Raw genomic sequence first — 17,068 nt, 5'->3', positions numbered from 1 at the left:
TTCTGATCATGCCTATAAACCTCACCTATTTCAGCCCTGCTCAGAACAGGCTGTTTCTGTGTCTGTAGCTTTAAATGTAAATGAGCTGTGTCTGACCACACCGCCTCTCTGAAAAGGCTTGAGTGGCTCTGTGTTTCTCGCTCCATGTTCTATTGTTTACGGTGAGAAGACAGACTCAGAGGGCAGAACAAACAGCTAGCTGTGGGAGTGTCACCCTCCTGGGGGAGGGGCTACTGCCCTTTGTGGTGTCATGAAGGGAGAATCTCCAAACAGCCTGTTTGAGGACACACATTTATGAAAAATGGAGAAGATGAAAGATGGAGAAGATGGACTTTTATCATAATTGGGGAGTTTATAGACAGACTAGGGACACATATTAGTGAAACATGGTAAAGAATATTTTGTATAAAATGTGACCTTAAAATGGTAATCTTGTTTACTGTGGTTCTACAATATTGAAAATCAAGCTGTGATAAAGATAAATAAACATTGACAAGCAGACAAAAGTGTCCCACAAAAATTGCTTTAATTTCCTGTTAAAAATAAGGCTAGAGATGCAGCAGAAGTACAAGATGCTGTTTGTACTTCTCGCTTGAACAGAGGAAGTCTTTGCCAAGTTAATGACATTTCTGCAGATAAGAGGGGATGACGGGGACCTGTGGAGGAGGATGAGACTCCATCATGCTGTGGTGGGATGAAGTCGCTCACTGCACTCAGAACTCCTACATTATTATAAAACTGATTAATTCAGGCTGTGGACAGGCTGCAGAGTTAACAGGTCTGAAGCCCCCTCCCCTCACAGACATTGTGCATAGCTGAGTCAGGTTATCCTTTACAAAACAAATTCATTATAATGCAACAGCAGTTAACTGTTGTCAAATCTTTAAACCCAAGCCATTTTCATGTTTCATACATAATTCATCATATATATAATTCATATTCAATGTACAAAGTTACATTCTGAATTGCAAAGGCTCAATCGTTGGAAATAAATACTGTAATGGCTAAACTGCAACGATATTTCACTCCTCTCTTGGAGAGAAGACAGACACATACACACACGTGCACACATACACACATGATGAGGAAATGCCTCCTCTGACACTGTTCAATACAAAGAGGACAAAAACATACCAGTGCAGTGTACTGGTACAGAGGCCAGAAACACACTTTCATGTTGCAAACAGTTCGAACATTTTGTGCACTCTAAAGACATCAGAATGAAAAAAAGTTCATAAAAAATAGACTTAAAACTATTCTTCTGAAAAATCAGATCGCAAATCAGGAGGAGATATTGTCAAATAAACTTCATTCTGTACAAACGGGGCAGCAAGAAGCAGCGCTGCAAAACCGAAAATGTCAAAGTTACAATTGTGACCTCTAAATGTCAAGAGGAGGATTAGAGGGGGCGGGGTTTATGCAACCCTCAGAGTGGCTTTCTTTTTTATAATCTTCTCATAGAAACAGGTCCTGCACTTTCTCTTCTCTCGCTCCATGAAAAATATTTTCATGTCCTAATATGAAAGTTTAAAAATATATCTTATCTTTACACGAGGATTTCTTTTACAAAAGCTTGTTTTCCTATCTACATGCAGGCAGACTCAAACATGCTGCTCTTAAAGTGCCATTCCAGAGGAGACACTGGTAAAGTGTTTCAGCACGTGCCAAACTATCGGTCTTTATCCTTTGGTAACAAACACATTCTTCTGAGGAAAAATAAATACTTTTTCACACTTGAGATAGTCAGATAGTCCTTCCAACCCCTGATACATAAGGCAGATTTTTTTTTTTTTTGAGTGTCTACAAGCAGGAGCTGCTGAGCAAACTAAGAGCAGAGGATGGACAGAAGACAGGAACCTTAAATGATATTTCATTAAATAGTCTGTTGTCTGTCAGTCTTTCAGCACTGGGACCAAAGATAACTCAATGGAAAATAGGGTTTACATTATAGTTCTAAATAAAGAAGGCGCTGCTGCTTCTAATGTTATATTTGATGTTCGTGAACATATTCTTGAGTTCTTTAGCCCACAGTTTGTGCCTCTGATGTATTATCATTATGTTCAACACGGTCACACATCTTATTTAATGAAAGATAATTACCTGCTCATCTTTGAACACAAGTCTACTGTCACGCTCTCCACTCTTATATACTTAGCTTTAAGCTAAATTCTAAGGTCAGCATGCTACCATGTTCACAACAACAGCGCCAACATTTTGATGTTCAACATGTATAATGTAAACATCTGCTCATTAGGAATAATAAAGCACAGATGAAGCTGGTGGTAATGTCGTAGTTTAGCTGGTAAAGTGTTGGACTAAGTGATATTTTGACCTGACAATTAGAGCTCGACGATTAATCGGCACGGTTGATATTAGCATATCCAGTGACTATCGGTATCGGCTAATTTTATCAAAGATATGCACCGATTCTACATTTCTTCACCAGTAAAATAGAATTTAATTTTGAGTTTCAATGGACTAGTGGTTCTCTTTCACCAGCAGAGGGCGCTATATGGATTACAAACATCATCACTCTCCAGAGTGTCAAGCAGTGTGCACATACATGAACAGTTACTTTCCAGTTGAGTGATCATCTTAGTTATGTTATTTATCTTTTCAACAAGTTTTTGATAACTGCACATAACGGATCAACACAACAAATGAGTTTATATATAAATATATATATATCTATCTCTAAAGATCGAACATAGATCTAAGAAAGATATCGGCCAATATATCAGTATTGGATTATGTATTCCTCCCCAATATCAATATCGGTATCTGCACCAAAAATTGCTTATCGGTCAGGACCTACTGACATGATTTCATGATTTAAGTCTGCACACAAGAGGTGGACTGAGTTACAGATGCTGACACTGACAGCCATGCTAATAGTCAGCCTAAAGACCATGACTGTAAGTTAATGCATTAACACAGATAGAATATTTCTGCATCAGGATGGTCAGAAGTGTCTTCAAAGATTCTGGGAAAAGCTTCAGATCAGTGCAATCATATCAAATAATCCTTTGTGATTTTTCAAAACACTGCAAAGCAGATATTCTGTTTCTGGAATTGAACTGGTTACATACACATAAGAGGCATAAACTGGGAATATTTCTGTCATCTTGTACATTTAGATACGTTTTGTGCCATCCTCTGCGCCAACGGGTGCTACCTATAAATCTGATGTACTGCACTGGACTTAAATCAAATCCGGACCTAAAGTAGAGACAACCGGCAATCTATTAAATATATATTACATACAATCAAAAGCCAAGTTCTCAAATGAACTAAAACAACATGAAACATTATTAAGAGTAAAACCTGACTGGCTCCCAGACATGACTGCCCCACTTTGACTTGACTTAAAGGGCAACATGGAGCTCACGAATGATTATTTCATGTTTTGACCAGCTGATTCAGAATTAAGTCAAGTCCAGTATGAGCATGCATCGAATTGACTGAAGGGAACCTGAAGATGTCAGGAGGAAAATTCATTCTGTGCTGAACAAAATGAAAAAACGAAATTTCTGTTTTCATAAGAACTTAAATAATATTAAAAGGAGATAGAAGTGTTATGACAGGGTGAAATCATGAAGTAAAAAACAAACAAAACATAAGACAAAACAAGTCAAAATAAATCCATATCATGCAGTTTTTGTGTCTTTCTGTTTGCACTGCACCAGTCCATTTTAGGACTGATAGCTCTGAGAGAAGCTTTTGCTTGTTTCTTTTTTGTTCAGGTTTGAGGGAGAAAAAAAGTGCTGATTAAACTCGTGCCAGCAGAGCAGAGTCGTCCACATGAACTCATCCCTCCACAGCAAGAGAAAAAGGCAAATCAGGCCTCAGGGGTCTGGGGTCAGAGTTCAGCCCTCGCTGGCCATGATCTGCCAGACGATGAGGTGGCTGCGCTCGGCTTTAGCCAGGGAGGGCTGCAGTTTCATGCGGGGGGCATCTCCGTCCTCCGCCTCGCCATCCTCATCACCTAAAGACAAACAGACATCACGTTGGTCTCCACACCTGCTGGAGGGTAGTTAGCGGGGTGTTTTCCTCAGTTACATGTATTAAACATACCCATCCTGAAGTCGATGTAGCCTTCTCCTCCGCTCATTACCAACACAGACTTGGTTTCTTCCTGAGTTGCGGCATCTGTCGCTTTGTCACCAACTGTTTCCCCTCCACAGGACGCAGATGGGAGTGCATGACCTGAGAGCACAGAGCCACAAACTGTAAAGAACAACAAACAAGTCCAGATTGTATTTTTCTAGTGAAGACTTTCTGAGCGTAATACTGTATTGGAATGAGATCCCTGCTCTATGGTCCATTAGTTCTAAAGAGTTATTAAATAATCTGATATGCCAACAGGTCATTATAATTAATACACACCCAGGGCCTACTGATAAGAGGAGTCTCATTTGCCACTACTCAACAATAATTCCCTTCCTATATTAGTGATTGGGAGGAAAAAGTACAACAAAAAGTACAACTCGTGTTCAACAGAAAGTACAAAGATTTGTTTAAAGGGGACATAATGTAAAAAACCCACTTGTACAGTGTTTTTGAACATATATTTGGGTAACCTGAGTGTCTACTGACCCACAAAATAAGAAATGAACCCATCCAGTCCTTTGTTTGTAGTCTGCATAAGTCTTTCCGTTTCAAATTTGCTCTCCTTGTGATGTCACAGTGGGATTCTGGTAAAAAAAACAACAAATACCATCCCCTTCTCCCTGGTATCTCCACCTATGGACTCCACCCCCAGCTTACAGCAAAACTTTTGCGCAGTTCCACCATTTTTATTCTCGCTACAGAGGAGTGATGTCTACCAGGAAAACTCAGGGGGGGGGGGGGGGCGCATTTAAAGAGACACACACACAAAAACAGAGCATTCTGAGAGAGCTGGTTTATACAGGGTCACAAACCTCCTCTGGTGCTTGATTCATGTTATATTTTGACCAAAGCACAGATTTTGTATTTAGACCACAGGGGACTGTTTTAAAAGGTAGAAAAAGGGGTATAACATGCCCCTCTTTAAATTGGAAATGGTACATTTCTAAATGCACACCTAGGTCACACCTACCAGATTCACACCCATTCACACTGAGGCTGCCTTGTAAAGTGCCCATCAGCATTAACTAATCCAGTTGTACACATTCATCACCGTCTTCAGCCCTTCGATAGGCATCTCCACAACTTTATTTGTGGCTACCAGCATGTGTTTCTGTGTCTGCAGGACGCTGCACTCAGGCCCTTTTATGGGCATTAGTGGGCGGGAATCTACAGGAACGCACTTTAACGAACACAAGGAGATGAGAACACAGCTGCTAACAATTCAGTCCTTTAAGAACGGGGAGTCTTCTTGGAAATCTTCTGAAGTACAACTTAGAAAAAACCTAAGAACAATTTTGAGAAGATATCACTGAATGAGGCCCAGTGTTTCTCTGATGCTCTTCTACAACTTTGGGCTTAGTTTTTCACACAGACTGAAGTTCTTTCATACTGAAGTCAAATCAAATTGGTCTCGCTGAGTCGGGCATAGATGTTATAGAGACATTGTAGTCCTAGACTTGTAAATGACTTGTGAATAAAAAGGGACAACTGAGCATCCAGCCTGGCTTTCTTTTTACCTGGGACAGCAGTGAAGAACTTGACGGCATCTCTGTGACCATGGAAACAGAGCTGAGCGTGAGCCATGGAGCAGTAAGGAACGAACGTCCCAGCTGTCACTTTGTCAGTCGTGTCGTCACCATAGACACGAACTACACTTCCCGGTTGGTTTCCTGCTGCCTGGGTTGTCTTGTTCGCTGCAAATGGAAATGAGTAAGTTTGAGAAAAGAGAGGAACAGGCGTGGAAGAGTCGGACCATAATTCACAGTTATGGTGTTTGAAGCACTTTGAAGAGCATAGCGTGAAAAATAAATCAGGGTAGCTCCTACACTCACTGTCTGTCAGGGGGATGGAGATGATGACACCATTCCCAGTGCCGATCCACAGACGATTAGATGACACCATTAGAGCTGTAATCCTCACAAATGAAAAGCCCAGTTTCCCCGTACCTGAGAACAAAAGTATAAAGAACATGTTCAAAAAACTAAATCTGAGATAATGAACAACAGTCTGTCAGCTCCTGATGAGTATCTTTGTGTTTAGTAAAGGATAGATAACACTGAAAGAGTCAACAGACCGAGCATCTTGCTGACGTAGGGCTCGATGTCGACGTCCTGAAGGTGCTGGAAGGTGTGAGCGTGGAACAGCCTGAGAGTGGAGTCCAGTCTGATGGAAACCCAGATACCGTCCCCGTCCCAGGCCAGCTGACGTACCTGACTTTCCTTACGAGGGTGGGCATCAAATGATTTCTGAGAAGAAGCAGATATGACAAATTTTAAGACAACAAGCAGAGATTTCTGATTTCATTGACTAAAAAAAGAAAGTAGTGGGATTTTGATCTGATTGTTTGTGGTTAAGGGGGGTGAAGAAGGTGCCTGATACGAATCCCTGTTGGACGGGGCCTGACTGCATGGAGCTTGCATGTTCTCCCTGTGCATGCCTGGGTTCCCTCCAGGTACACCGGTTTCCTCCCACAGTCACTAGGTTAATTGTAAATTGGCTCTAATTTGCCCGTAGGTGTGGATGTAAGTGTGCCTGGCTCTGTGTCTGTACGTCCACCCTGTGATTGATTGGCAATCAGTCAAGGGAGTACCCTGCCGCTCGCCTAATATCGACTGTGATTGGCTCCAGCCCCCCTGCGACACCGAACGGGATAAGCGGTATAGATAACGGATGGACTGTGATTTAAAGGAGTTTTGTAAACGGCAGGTGTGGATCTATGTTTTCTCGCCCTGCTGAACTCTGCATTGAACGCACTAATGTGCACAAGAAGAATTGAGCCAAAATCCACTTTTAAATTTACCTCTATCTTCATTGCTTTGGGCTGAACCACGTAGATCTTGTTCCTGTAGCCGCACCACACCTTGTCATGCACTACAGTCATGCAGCGGATGGAGTGGTGAGGTCTGCCCAGGTCTAACAGGTGGTAGTTAGTCAGGTCCCACTGTCCATCTGATCAAAACAAAGAAAACAAAGACAAGAAATACATTTACAGATCAGGTTGATTTGACTTGTTTTATGTGAACAGAACACAACGTAAGTCCTCACCCTCTCCTCTGTGGAAGATTGCTAAAGTGCCGTCAGAGAGGCCGACCAGCACGCGCCCTTTCACGTGTCTGTTGGAAACAAATGAATGTATTCAAACATCAAAGCACGAAGCAACACGAGAGTGAGATTGAAGTTATGTATAAATCATTCTATGTACTTACACTATACCCAGCACAGAGTCCTTCAGCTTTATAGAGTGCAGGCACTTCTTCCACTGAGCAACAGACGAGTGGACGTACACACTAGAATCACAGCAGGTTTTCCTCAATCATCTGAATTACTTGAACACTGTCCATACATCTCAGTATTGCAGGGCAGAAGAAACACATGACACTCACCATCCGTTCTGTGCACCCAGCCACATCGTGGGCTGAACGCTGCTCATTTTCTGAGCCTCTTCTCTCATCAGGTCCTGCTCCTCCGCACTGGGGTTTGAACTCACTCCGTCTTTCAGCAGGTCGCTCTCTCTGGTCAGCAGTGACAACAAGGATTATTATTACAGCTACTGTTTGTACCACTGTTACAATTCTCCGTTAACAACACACCTCCAGTCAGTGGTAATAACGAGAGATTGTTTCTTTTAGTCATTATCCTTTTCAATAAGTGAACAAATTAAATTCAACCAGCTAGAGTCTTTATTCTTTGTTTATTAGAAAGGTAAGTCTGCAGTCCTACACATCATACTTGTTTTGTTTTTGATGGCCTTTTGTCACTTTAGGGATTTGAATCTGATTAAAAGAATAATTACTTAGAGTAACTTTTGAGTGTTTTTGTTGCATTACCTAGCGGAACAGTCATAACATTTCACTGCACATCTGTATGAGCATGTGACAAATAAAAATCATGAATCTTGAAAAAGCCTGAGCAGCAGGGAGTGACTGCAATATGGGCGAAGGACATCATGGTTTGTATCCTGTAATTCTTTAATGTGATTAAAAAGATGATGCAAACTCCATGTCTGTATACAACAGCTTACGTAGGTTACATAACTGAATGTTGTACAGATTTGACGGATATGGGGCACTACTTACTTAAATCAGGAGGCCTTTTTTAATAAGCTAATTTGAATAAAAAATCTCAAATACAGGAAAAATGCACAATTTAAATGAAAGAAATGAGAAAGATGTTGTCCATTTTTCTACATACATTTTGGTTTGGCTCATTATTTTGTGGGTGTTCATTTTCAGAAAAGAATGTCTAAATGTTTAAATTAAAGAATTGTAGTGCTCCTGTCATCGTTTGTGGTTTATTTACTTACACAACTCTTTACTGTTGCTTAGGTTTTACAGATTCCAGGGATATGAAGCAGCAGTAACTTTGCTAAATGTTGCTTAGTGCTATGCTCATGAGGGATTAATGATGGATGGGTTTTTTATAACATAAGAATGAGAAAGGTCTTTTTACCTGCTCTTTTGATAAGTGTCTTATGATAATATTTGTTATGAATTGGCGCTATACAAATAAAGATTGAGTTGAAAATACTCTGTCAGGAGTTGTTACATTGTGTTTTCACTTGTTCCAAAGACTTTAATAGCCTGCAGAACACATTAGTCCATCGATGTAACAGGGTTTAATGTATTGTAATTAAGATTTACAAACCAACAAACATCAGCATGACTTTCATGACCTGACGATAAACAGTGTTACAGCGACTTGATGCTGTTGCTTAGTGTGTTTTTTTTATGGGTTGCTCTAATAAAATGGGCCGCTTTATTGAACCGGCTGTAGAGTAACGACATGGTGCTGGATAATGGGCCTCATGATGTTACCTCTGAGAGTAGTTGGCTGGAGCTTCTGCTGTCAGCTGAGCTCCGAGAGGGTCGGTGAAGACGTGCTCTGTGTAGACTCCCCTCAGGCTCTCTCTTTGGTCTGCACAGCCTGAACTGGCCTCTGTCGCCTCGGTGGCTTCCTCTGCTGTTTTGGATTCTGTAGAAGGAATCATCTATCAGTTAAATGGGCCAGAACATAAATGTAGGTAACAATGGATTCTGACCGTTTTGCTTGTTTCTAGTTAAGATATCAAATGTTGTGAATAAGAAGTGTGGTCATGTTCTGATGTATCCTTCTATTAAACTTCTCTTAGGTTCTGTAAATGTGACAGTTATCACATACGTTACCTTTCCTCGTCAATGATTTGATTGATCCAACAAACTGTTCAGTATTTATCAAGCTTTGAAATGTTGAAAAATGGCTCAAAGTTCTGAAGAGTGGCAGATGTTCGGTCCTGCTTTTAGACTGTGTAATAAAATCATAAAAAAAGACCAGAAACTTTCTGCACTTATGACTACTCAGACCTTTCTCTGCTGATGTTCAGGAAAGATCCACAGATTTTGACCAGCAGATGGCAGTCATGCACACATATTCTGTAGGAGAAGCTGTGTTCATTGCTGACAATGACTTTGTCAAAATAAAATAATACTTAAAATAAAAATAAGGAGCCTCTCTAAACCTGTTAGCAGTTAGCAAAATGTCTCACTGAATCCAACTTTTTCAGCAGTAATATCTTAAATTTAGATATTATTTTTTTAGGTAAGAATAAATAATTAATACAAAATTGTGTTATTTCCAGCATAAATATGTATGTTCATGATTTTTGGAGACTTAGAAGCTTAATGAAGTTCTTGATGAATTGGATCAGATTATTTAGTGAAGTCCTCAGTTTGTTTACATCTTATCTTAAAGGTACAGATAATGTTACTTCCATTACAGACTGTACATTTGAGCAGCAGATCCCCGTGACATACAGAATGTGTTTTAGCTGCACAGACAGAACTACTGCAACTCCATAATGATCTCAGAAGCCCCTTTAAAATAAGTTTAAAACTCTTTCTTTGATTGTCATAAACTGCTTTCAGGGGAACAGCTATGTCCTTATGCTGGACTATGGACAGCGTATGTTATATAACAGCAGAATATTTAAACAATCTTTTCACTTTTGATAGATCGGATTTTTTTTAAATGTAATCCTAAAGATTTGTATTTCTTATGTGAAGCATTTAGTATAGTTATAAATCTGCTGTGAGCTGATTTGCTTTCAATTTTAACCTGCGACTATTAAAGCCGTAATATATAATGCTTAAGGTAGTGTGTTGTAGTTTTCTTAGTGTCATAAAACAGCACTATCTTCTTCAGCGCGGTAAGCATAACTAAGTAGAGGGTGTTATTAATATACCCCTCATGCAAGCAGTGTTTTTTTTAGGCCCAGGGTTAGGGTTATCTCTGAATGCATGCTAGTGTTGAGTGAAATGGAATAAAAGGATAACTATCTCTATCCAGTTTCTTTATCTTTTACCTGGACTGTCTGCAGTCTGAGGAACAGCTGATGCCCCCTCAGTGTCACAGCCAACCACAGTGATGCCTCCCAGCACGTCGTCTGCTCCTGCTGAGATGCTATTGGTCGATTGTGAGCTGCCTTCTCCTGCTGGTTCTGCCTCAGAGTCTGGAGGTACTTCCTCACCAGCAGGGTAGTCTGTCTCTCTTGCTCCTAAATGAAATCACACACAGAAGTTTAAGGAGACGTGGACATGAAAAGATTATTTGCTTGCAAAGAGATGTCAATAAAAACTCTCTCTTCCTACATGTGGACTCTGATACCCATATTAATGTGCTGACCTGGTACACTGGCGATGCAGAGGACGTGGGAGTTGCATACAAAAAAGCTCTCCAGAATGTGTCCAGGCTGGTTTGCATCGATCACAACAGCTTTAGTTGTGGACTGGGTGCTGGTGCAGATCCAAACCAGCGACGACAACTCTTCCTGCTGACGCAACTCCTTCTGCTGCTCCTGCAACAGCAAAGGAAAATAAAACATTGTGCATGTAGCTTTAAGTACTGTATCATCATCTTTTATCACCATGAGTGTCTGGGATACTGAAAGAATAATCTGCGTGTGTGTACCTTGAGTTCATGATCTAGTTTGTCCAGGCTGCTCTGAGATCCTATTTTCTTTTTAGGGCTCTCTGGTCCGGGCACATCACTGTAAAACACGCTGGCTCCCACGATAGAACCTCCGTCTCTGGTTTTCCCTCCAGAGAGGTTCACACCAGCAGCACACCACAGCTGAAGCACAGACACACAGACAAACAGAGATATTCAGGATATATTTTATCTACCACAAGGTCCCTACTGTATTTCAAAATAAAACAACAAGTAAAGTACTATCAGATTAGTACCAAATAAAATACTTTATAATTTGTGACTATTTCACAGACTTCATCCAGACAGGTTGTATTAAACTACTTTGACAAATCTACAACAGCTATCCAGAGAGACGTTACAGAGCAGAAACACGCCTTAAATTTAGAAGATTTAAGGCTAATATCTATATTTGTATGTGTTTATGCAGCTGGAGTAAATACCTTCATAGAAGCATCTTTCTCATCCAGAGGTCGGAGGAAGACAGGAACAGGTAGATTCTTCATCTTACCCTCAGCCTGACCACCATTAGTCTGAAAACAAAAATACACAACACAACCATTAGTTTCAGTAAAGAACACCTTACTATAGATCTACCATCAACTAAGAGGAGCAGACAATCCATAGTTAATAAAAAGGAAAAATACAGGAGCTGATTCAGGTTTGAGTCATTTTCATACTTTGTATTTTTTAGGGAGACTCCAGCCGTAAGCCTGAACTCTGCCGTCCTCCTTCTGCACGTGGGCTTTGACCTGCTGGTACTGAGCTCTCTTCTGCTCTCGCCTGGACACCACATTGTCTGCCGCCACTCTATGGAACACAAAAACAGCTCACTGTAAAGGTTGATTTTATTGGAAGGCTGGGTTTCCCCAAACAACATAGAAGAAACTCATAGTTGCGGTCAGCAATTTCATTTAAGTTGTCAAAAGATATGTTCAAAAATGCGGCCTGTCACACCACTTCTACATTTCAGCGGTTCAGAAAAAGATTGTTTTGCTGTTCTGAAGTTCTCATTAGTACATCTAACTAGTGATACAGTCTACAGTAAATAGCGGGGAAATTTCAGTGACTCCCAGCTGGACATTCTGCAGTTTAATGTGACGTTTCTCTTTAGTTAAAAACAGACATCAAAGAAGACATCATTGTGCTGTTTTATCTTTGAATAAGTATATCTTAAGTTAAGACTGTAAACAGATCCTCAGCCCGAGGAGGAAACAAAATCATGTGTTAAAAGTGTCTCGGACTGACTCACTCCTCATTGAGGAAATCGAAGGCTTTGCTCTTGTCACTGGGCAGCTGCTGCAGAGTGCTGCTCCTCTTCTTGACGGACGGCTGAATCTGAGAGGTCGGTGCGTTGTACTTGACGTTCACTGGGGCTTCCACCGCTGGCTTCTTGGCTGCCGTGCCCGACGAGCTAAACAAACGGCTGAAACTGGAGGTGTAAGGGCGGGGAAGTGGGAAGGGCAAGAGGGGGAGAAAGCACACAAACAAACATATAGTGGGGTGGACACAAGCAGTAGCTCCGGCAGCAGAGGTTGGGTCAAACGATTAAGGACACCAAACTGTCCCATGCTTACACACCATACCAGCTTTCACACGGGTAGCAATCAGAGACTGAAATACACATTCCTGTTAACTTGTAAAGACCCGACTGGCAGTTTGAATGCTGGAGAGCAGGGAGTGCAGGGTTAATGTGGTGCACCGACTGGGATGTTAGTCAACAACACGCAGCAAAACAGGCCTGGACAATAACACTTTTTGTTTCCCCACTAAGTCTAAAGTAGCACACAAGATTTAACATACCTACTGGTATGTATGGTACAGCTGACAGTCATTAAGTCTGTTTCCAACTAACCAGCTAGAGGAAGAATATGCAACATTTTATACATAAATACAGCAGAAATCAAGTATACCTCTGTACATGTCTCTTGAGTCATGACTGTCTACAATGAGTGAGAAGCTTGAGTCTCGCTGGCTGTGTTGTTGTCAGAGCCGTGTTTACATCATGTTTACATGGACGGGACGGCCTTGTGCATAAAGCTGTTTTAGTAAAGGACTAGAGAAAAGAAGAATAACAAACTCACTGATTATTTGGATGTCACGTAAGTGTGTTAATATTAACGGTCATTTCATGTCAATATATGTGCAATATGAAGCTCCAAGTTAACCAAAGTGTGCTAAGATTAGCATGCTAACACAACAATGCAGGACACAGGCGATTACAGCTCGAGCAAATGACACTTTTGTCCACCGCTTGCGCTTAATGGTGCTTAATTATAATGAGTTCTAATTCATAACTCCTTCGTGTAACTCCAAACAGCCAAACAGCAGTTTGTTTTGGTTTCATGCTGGTGCTCAAGAGCGACGTCTACTGGATCAAAAAGTTGCACATTCTTCCTTTAATAGTGGACAGTATAACTTTTTTTTAAAGATAATTGAGTGTAGCCACATAAGCACATTTGCTTTGTTTAGACCGAGACACTCCACCCTTATCCTGCCTCCCTCCCTCCCTCCCTCCCTCCCTCCCTAAAGAAATCCTCTCAACACACCTCCTGCACACAGACATCACAACATCAGGCACAGTGAAGAGGGACAAACAGAAACAGGGCAGGAGAGATGTTGGATTGATCAGATTGTGTTTCCATTTTACAAACAACTGTCCCAAACCCATGGCTATAAACCTGCTCCAAGTTATCCCTCAATGTATAATCACACTCATTCCTTATGACACTCAACAAAGGAGAGCCTGGATCATGTTTAGTTTGTCTGTGAGCTAACAGGTGCATTCTCAGCTCTCACTTAAGATCCTATCATGACTCAATTGTTTCATAAAGATTTAAAGACAGTTGTGAAAGTAAAGCAGTTCAGATCTGAGATCAGAGTCTTTGTTTACTGGCTCGCTCTCCTCTGTTAAGAGTTTGTTGTCAAGATGAAAACATTGAAAAACCGAGTCACCATGTTAACGATTTACCTACATCCTGGAGAATAAATAAAAACATACAACATGGAATACAAAAGAAAAGCAAGATGAAACATAGAAAACAAAGACATCACGCTGCGGTTGGTATTTCAGAGATGAAGTGAAAAGAAAAGCGGGGCTTACAACTGCCAGAGGCTGGATTTCTTCTTCTCTGGAAGAGACGGGTTCTCCTTTGAAGCCCTGAGAGAGACAGTTCACTTTGAATCAAACTGAAAGCTTCGGATAAGAGATGACAGTTAAGATGTAAAAAAAGTGAATTACCAGTCGTTTGTCATCACTACTGTTAGTGGAACATTATGCAGCTGTGATATGAGACCACTATTGAATTATGTGATCGTTAAAGTATCGTCAAGTTAGGCCAGCTAACCGCTAATGAGATAACAAAGTCAATCTGAGCATTATTCAATCATGTTCACTTATTTAACCTTTGACCTCTGCAACATGGTAATGCAGGGGTTAGGATCACTCCCTCCTCCACACACAGGGTCAAAAAGGCTTTTGTGACTAGGACTCTTTCCTCGTCACATATTGGCTGCAGCCTTTCAGACATACAGAAGTGAATGGCACAGTTTCTGCAGATGTCTGTTCATCATGAGTTTGGTTTTGCCAATGATTTCTGCCTCTTAAAGAAAAGTTATTTCTTGCCACTGTAACTTTGCTAAATGTTGCTCAATGCTCATGATGGATTAACACTGGGTCTTTGTAATATAGCAAAGAGTAAGGTCTTTTAACCTGTTATTTTGTAAAGTGCCTTGACATAATACTTGATATGAATTGGGGCTATTCAAATAAAGATAGATTGATTGATTGGCAAGCATAGATAAATTTGAGCTGAGATACAGATGTGCAGATTGTTTTGTTTAGTGTTTATTCAAATGGATAGAGTACTGTACATTTAGCCTTTTTATGAATTATTTGATCTTTCATCATTTTGTCTTTGATATTTTCATACAAATACAATAGTTATCATGTGCTAAAAAGGATGTGTACAGGAACAGGCAACCTGTTTGTCATTCAACCCTGCTCTCAGCCAACTTTGTATGTGACTGGGATCTGCGTCAGTGCTCTGCTGCCCTCTAAGGACACGCATCATTATAACTGATGCAGTCCTATATTGTTTATGCAGACCTAAAGATTGGCTTATAGAAAATAATCACTCATCAAAATGGAAGAAAAATGTTCTCTAACAAACATTTTCAACTGGTTGAGCATTGCTTTAAGTCCACTGCCTCTGGCCTCACCTGATCATCTCTGTCCACCTGACAGCCTCCTGCAGCTCCATCAGCCTCTCCTTATACTGGTTCCTCTCCATTAGCACCCTGGCCATCTCCACCCTGGTGAAGCGCTTCCTCTGCGCTGTGGGCACATCACTCTGCAGGTACAAAACCAAAACGTGTAAATCAGAAGATCATTATGATGGACTCGCTTTTTAATAAACACACTTAAAGCTTTACCAGGCTTTACTGGAATCAAGCAGCATTTACATTGTAATAATTGAAAATATTAAAATTACTTCAACATTTAGGTAGCCTACCTCAATAACCTATATCATTTTTATCAAAAACGATGTATGACACAGTGAGAAACACAAGGACTCACATCATCCTCATTGTCGTTCTTGACCTTATGTTTGGCTTCTTCAAGCTCTGCTCGAATCCTGCAAGCAGGGAAACACATTTGAGGTCTTCAGCATGCATCTTTTTACAGTATGAACTCCAATGTATGATGATGAACAAGACGGCAGTGCACATCAACTCACTTCTTGAGTTCTTCTTCTAACTCTTTGTTCTTCTCTTCTAGTTTGGTCTTTGACTGAGTGACAGCTTCCAGCTCCCCACGCAGACCCTCCTTCTCACAGGACAGCTCATCCACGCGTGCTATCAAGTCGTTTTTCACCACATTCAAAGCATTTCTGAGGACAAATGATCAAATTAGATGTATTCCAATGTAATTATAGCTTTTGACACAAGGTGGCAACACTGCCTTGCTGCTCCAATATGCACCAGGGAGAAAATTACTTTCTTCATGTATTCATGGAAGAGTTTCATGAGCGTATTCTGGAATGGCATCTTTAGAAGTGGTTTAAGTCACCACAATATTGCTATCAGCAGATTTGTTATGCTATTCACTGACAGTGAGGTAGAGCTTCATCTGATAGGCTTAATGGTGTGAATGCTAAGCCTCTGTGTTACTGTATGAAGTGAAGCAGCTGAGCTGATAGTTTAGCTTCTGGCATGCTGAGTGTTAATGCATTACGTGTGCACATAAATTGGAAGTCCTATTCATACTATTTCAGGTATTTTTATTTGGTGTGTTTATTGGACATGTTCATATAACAAATACAAAATAAAATGAAATGAATTTGTCAGCTGTTACTTATACACAAAGGGCAGAGAGCTTTAAAAAGGAAATAAACTACAGCTGTAATAGTGAATACTAACTTGGTCTCCAGCAGTTGAGTGTTCTCTTGGATAAGATGTTCAACTTCCCGACCCATACCTGCAAAATGACCACCAATAATGTAAGAACAAAGCGAGGGATCTCACCCAGCACTCCAGAAGAAAAAGCTAAATATTGAAGAATCACATAAAAAGAAGTGTTTATGTCTATCCTATACACCAACAGTTCTCACAGTCTTACCTAGAAAGTTGTAGTCTGAGGATCATGCAAGAGACAATTAAAGACGCTTCATAAGTTACATGGTCTCATTTTAATATCTCTATTCAAAAGTGTTACTGCTCTACACATCACAGAAGTGTCGTTCTAATCTACTCTTTAAAACTAAAGAAAGTCAGAAAAAGGAAATGAAACTGTGTCGAGAATCAGAAGCCCTTTTCAGAGTGCGATTAAGGAACGAAACTCTGCCGTCATTTAGTCTATTCTTATTGATTCTGCAAACGCTTAAAATTGGCATCCCAGTCTGTGAATTCACATTGTGTTATGGATGACGAGGTGTGTAGAGAATCATCAGTAGCTTCACATATACATAAACTCAGACATGCACACACACAGCGCTGT

At 40.6% G+C, this 17,068-nt stretch overlaps 1 protein-coding gene across 6 annotated transcripts in view; it reads right to left on the bottom strand.

Annotated features, from left to right (window-relative positions):
* Positions 1–507: 507 nt before the first annotated feature.
* spag9b (sperm associated antigen 9b) overlaps positions 508–17,068 on the bottom strand; it is a 46,946-nt gene continuing 30,385 nt past the window's right edge. For 2 of the 6 annotated variants that reach the window (XM_029278505.2, XM_029278507.2), the window contains 21 exons: positions 16,492–16,549; positions 15,810–15,962; positions 15,650–15,707; positions 15,292–15,422; positions 14,174–14,230; positions 12,323–12,502; positions 11,751–11,880; positions 11,514–11,603; positions 11,053–11,214; positions 10,768–10,939; positions 10,448–10,639; positions 8,925–9,081; positions 7,494–7,622; positions 7,317–7,397; positions 7,156–7,223; positions 6,911–7,059; positions 6,185–6,356; positions 5,937–6,056; positions 5,628–5,804; positions 4,075–4,206; positions 508–3,985 (listed from right to left, as the gene is read on the bottom strand). In XM_029278505.2, coding sequence (XP_029134338.1) covers positions 3,867–3,985; positions 4,075–4,206; positions 5,628–5,804; positions 5,937–6,056; positions 6,185–6,356; positions 6,911–7,059; positions 7,156–7,223; positions 7,317–7,397; positions 7,494–7,622; positions 8,925–9,081; positions 10,448–10,639; positions 10,768–10,939; positions 11,053–11,214; positions 11,514–11,603; positions 11,751–11,880; positions 12,323–12,502; positions 14,174–14,230; positions 15,292–15,422; positions 15,650–15,707; positions 15,810–15,962; positions 16,492–16,549 — 2,687 coding nt within the window. In that variant the 3' untranslated portion in view covers positions 508–3,866. Of the gene's footprint in view, positions 3,986–4,074; positions 4,207–5,627; positions 5,805–5,936; positions 6,057–6,184; positions 6,357–6,910; positions 7,060–7,155; positions 7,224–7,316; positions 7,398–7,493; positions 7,623–8,924; positions 9,082–10,447; positions 10,640–10,767; positions 10,940–11,052; positions 11,215–11,513; positions 11,604–11,750; positions 11,881–12,322; positions 12,505–14,172; positions 14,231–15,291; positions 15,423–15,649; positions 15,708–15,809; positions 15,963–16,491; positions 16,550–17,068 lie in introns of all 6 variants that reach the window. The other 4 variants (XM_020640109.3, XM_020640111.3, XM_029278506.2 and 1 more) reach the window with 3 other exon arrangements.

This window comes from Labrus bergylta, chromosome 21 (assembly GCF_963930695.1).
Source record: "Labrus bergylta chromosome 21, fLabBer1.1, whole genome shotgun sequence".
Lineage (NCBI taxonomy): Eukaryota > Metazoa > Chordata > Actinopteri > Labriformes > Labridae > Labrus > Labrus bergylta.
This window is presented reverse-complemented; position numbering and strand designations above follow the sequence as displayed.